Source organism: Lolium rigidum, chromosome 3 (assembly GCF_022539505.1).
Source record: "Lolium rigidum isolate FL_2022 chromosome 3, APGP_CSIRO_Lrig_0.1, whole genome shotgun sequence".
Taxonomy (NCBI): domain Eukaryota; kingdom Viridiplantae; phylum Streptophyta; class Magnoliopsida; order Poales; family Poaceae; genus Lolium; species Lolium rigidum.
The window spans coordinates 24,587,813-24,591,667 of record NC_061510.1 but is presented as its reverse complement, the minus strand read 5'-3'; the positions used below and the strand labels follow the sequence as shown (position 1 = coordinate 24,591,667).

The following is a 3,855-nucleotide window of genomic DNA, read 5'->3' as shown; positions in this document are numbered from 1 at the left end:
CAGTATACCCATGATGATTAGTAGTGAGATGAAGTGGTATCTACACCTAATATCAATGCTCTCTTTGAGGTGTCTTGTATTTTTGTCCATTTATCCGGGAAATGCTCATGTGATCTCATGCATATATGCACTCGTTTTGTGGACCCCCCCCCCCCCCGTTATGGCTGAGATTGGTGTCATCTGATCCCGTGCACATAAGAGCAACGTAGCTAGACCACACTACTGCGCATGGCTTCGATAGCTACCAGGCGAGCGTCTGCCCATCCCTGCCATTGTCCTTGGCCGAAATTGGCAAGGTTACGTTGATAGTGTGCTCACAGACAACCGACATATATAGCGTTCCGGATGACAACGAAATTCACGAGTTGGTTTCGAGAGGATGGCCCAATCGAAAGGGAGATCATCAGATCCTTACACCACACAACATACCCAATCGTAGGAGCTCCTCCTAGAACCTCTGGTCTTGCCGCCATGAACAGGACCACTCGGCCAACAAAGAGATGAGAAAATCTAGCCCTAAAACTAGTTATTTGGGGAAAGGAAACTACAAGAGAAACAAAGGGGAAACAACTGTACATCTGCCCCCATGCTGATGCCGCTGGCCACCATGACCGCTGATGCCTGGAGGGAGAGGTAGCTGGAGTGTGGTTTTAGGTGAGGAACACCACTAAGAAGGGCAAGTCTCCGACGAGTCTAGAACTAGCTCCATCAAACTGATTGAAAAGAAGTCCGTTAATCCCTAGCCCACCATACTTGGGTAGCACATACGACGAACCTACAATATCTCTATCTTCTATATGCACTGTGGCATATACAAAAGCAGCCAAAGCACACATCTCCAGGCCACATGGACGGGCCTGAGAACGTGTGCATCTGTTCTCAGAAATACCATGTCCCCTTTTGCCCTTCTTTTCTCTTTATTCGTGGAAGAAGCGGCCTCTCCTGCAAGAGACTCCATCACTCTGCCAAGCAACCGCCCTAGGTTTAGTCTAACATCCGAGCATAAAAAGCCTGCGAGGCAGCCATGCCCTTATATTTTCAAAATGAGAAGCATCATCTCCGTCAACACGGCCAATTAGGATAATGGTGTTTCTTTACACGATTAGGATAATGTGTTCAGTAGGAGTAGTTGATTCCCTTTTAATAAGACCTATTGGCTATGGCCAATCTTGTCAACATGCGCAAGTTAATTAACCGCTTAATGCTGAGGTTAGCAAGGGAGTGTGCTCCAAGTGCATATTGCCAGCTTTATGGTTCAAGAGGAGGGAACACCGCATATCAGTTCATAATCTGAAGAATTAGACAGAAATAATTTCCTTGCACACAGGATATTTACAATGTACATACATATAAGTTCCAGATTATAAATTTGGAACAAACTGACACTTGTATAAGTTCGTCTAGAAGTTCCAAATTGTCGAAACCAGAAGAGTAAAGAACAATTTGGTGGCACTAAAAAAAATCATAGGTATTCTAAACGCACTTGTTGCTTATTTCTGCAAAGTTGGCGCCCATAATATGCATGGTGCCAAATTTCCACTTTCTGCCAACGCGTGGACCATTTGATTACCTGATCACCGTGACGGCCGTATCCGTCAGTTTACTCGTACGATGTCTCGAGAGCACTATAGCCTTGACATGGCCATGACATGCGCCACCGGCTGCTCGCTCCGGCGCCCACCGCTGACCGTCGTCTTGGTGGCCTTGGTCGCCTTGGTCTTCTGCGCCGGCGGCGCCAGCTTCCGTGCCTCGTCCCGCAGCTTGACCTTCTCGACCTTGCCGAGCGCGTTCCTCGGGAGCACGTCGTAGACCACCACCTTCTTGGGCACCATGAAGTGCGCCATGTGTTTGCGGCAGAAGGCCATGACGTCATCCTCGCAGACCCCGGCCGCCTTGTTCCTGGCGACGACGAAGGCGCAGGGCGTCTCGCCCCAGTGCGGGTGCGGCATGGCGACGACGGCGGCGTCGGCCACGTCGGGGTGGCGGAAGAGGACCTCCTCCACCTCCTTGCTGCAGATGTTCTCGCCGCCGGAGATGATGACGTCCTTGGACCTGTCCTTGATCTCGATGTACCCGTCCGGGTGCACCACGCCCACGTCGCCCGTCATGAACCAGCCGCCCCGGAACGCCGCCTCGTTGGCCTCCGGGTTGTTGAGGTAGCCCTTCATGACGCTGCTGCCGCGGAGCACGATCTCGCCGAGGGACTTGCCGTCGTGCGGCACCCTGGCCATCTTGGCGTCGTCGGTGACGACGTCGGCGTCGGCGAGGGAGAGCACGCTGACGCCCTGGCGGGCCTTGAGGCGCGCGCGGTCCGAGAGCGGGAGCTTGTCCCACTGCGCGCGCCACTCGCAGGCGAGCGCGGGCCCGGTGGCCTCCGTGAGGCCGTAGGCGTGGGTGATGTGGAACCCGATGCGCTCGACGCGCTCCAGCAGCGCGGCCGGCGGCGGGGCGCCGCCGGTGAGGACGTGGACGGGGGCCCCCAGCCGCGCGGTGTCGCCGCCGCCCTCTAGCAGGATGTTGAAGACGACGGGCGCGCAGCACATGTGGGTGACGTTGTTGCGTTTGATGGCGCGGTACACCTCGGCGGGGCGGTTCTCGCGGATGCAGACGTTGACGCCGCCGCGGGCGGCGACGCCCCAGGTGAAGGTCCAGCCGTTGCAGTGGAACATGGGGAGCGTCCAGAGGTAGACGGGCTCGGCGCCCATCTCCCAGGCCATGAGCAGGCTTGTGGTGCTGAGGTAGGCGCCCCGGTGACTGTACACGACACCTTTCGGGGCTGACGTGGTGCCGGAGGTGTAGTTGAGCGTGACGGCGTCCCACTCGTCTTGGAGTTGTGGCAGCTCGACGGAGGGGTCGCCGTGCGCGACGAGCGCCTCGTACTCGAGCTCCCCGAGGCGGACCCCGGTGGGGCGGTCGAGGTCGTCGATGACGGCGACGAGCGGGACGGGCGCGCCGGAGTCGGCGATGATCTGGAGCGCGTCGCTGGCAAGGCGCACGTACTCCCAGTCGACGAAGAAGAGCTTGGCGTCGGCGTGGCGGAGGATGGCGGCGACGGCCTTGGCGTCGAGGCGGGTGTTGACGGTGTTGAGGACGGCGCCGGCCATAGGGACGGCGAAGTGCATCTCGTACATGGCGGGCACGTTGGGGGCGAGGACGGAGACGACGTCGTTCCGGCGGAGGCCGAGGGTGCGGACGAGGGAGGAGGCGAGGCGGCGGCAGCGTTCGTGCGTCTGGCGCCAGGTGAACTTGACGCGGTTGTAGACGACGGAGGTGCGGTCGCCGTAGACGGCATTGGCGCGGGGCAGGAAGGTGATGGGGCTGAGCGGCACGTAGTTGGCCGGGCGCTTCTGGAGCTGGTCCATGACTTGAGAGAGATCGGCTTGGAGTGATGGTGGTGGTGCGAGGAAGCGGTGGAGCTAGCTAGGTGATCTGGCTGTGCGTTTGCTAGCTTGTAGGAGTGGCAGCAGACAAGCTTGTAGAGGAGGAGTAGGAGGCTATGGCGGGAGTGATTCGGACAGTAGAGTCTAGTGGGGTTTATATAGTGGCGGGAGCAATGTGATTTGCGCTCGGCGGTGTTGAGGAAAATGCAGAAAAGAAATTTGGGTTAGCTAGGGTCGGAGAGAGGTGTTGCAGGGAAAATGAAGTGAAAACACGGTGTCTTGACCTTAAACTTTGACAAAACCGGACTAGGACTATTTCACACCTCCACTGGACCGGGCAGGGCAGGTATTGCCGGACTAGGACTGCTTGGGTTTTCTGGGAGGACCGGACTCGACCCTAGTGGCAGCGAGTGGACGGCTGATCCTGTGGCGAGCACGCATCGGCCCGTCCATTTGATGACCGGTCGGTTTCGTC

General features: G+C 57.5%; 1 protein-coding gene across 1 annotated transcript; it reads right to left on the bottom strand.

Annotated features, from left to right (window-relative positions):
• Positions 1 to 1,301: 1,301 nt before the first annotated feature.
• Positions 1,302 to 3,489, bottom strand: LOC124695155 (trans-cinnamate:CoA ligase, peroxisomal-like). Its single transcript, XM_047228042.1, has one exon. It carries the CDS (start codon positions 3,360 to 3,362, stop codon positions 1,626 to 1,628), a length of 1,737 nt encoding a protein of 578 aa, XP_047083998.1. The 5' UTR covers positions 3,363 to 3,489; the 3' UTR covers positions 1,302 to 1,625.
• Positions 3,490 to 3,855: the final 366 nt, after the last annotated feature.

What these genes read in the sequence shown, in the direction of transcription:
- LOC124695155 (XM_047228042.1), bottom strand. Translation starts at nt 3,362, where the DNA reads ATGGACCAGCTCCAGAAGCGCCCGGCCAACTACGTGCCGCTCAGCCCC.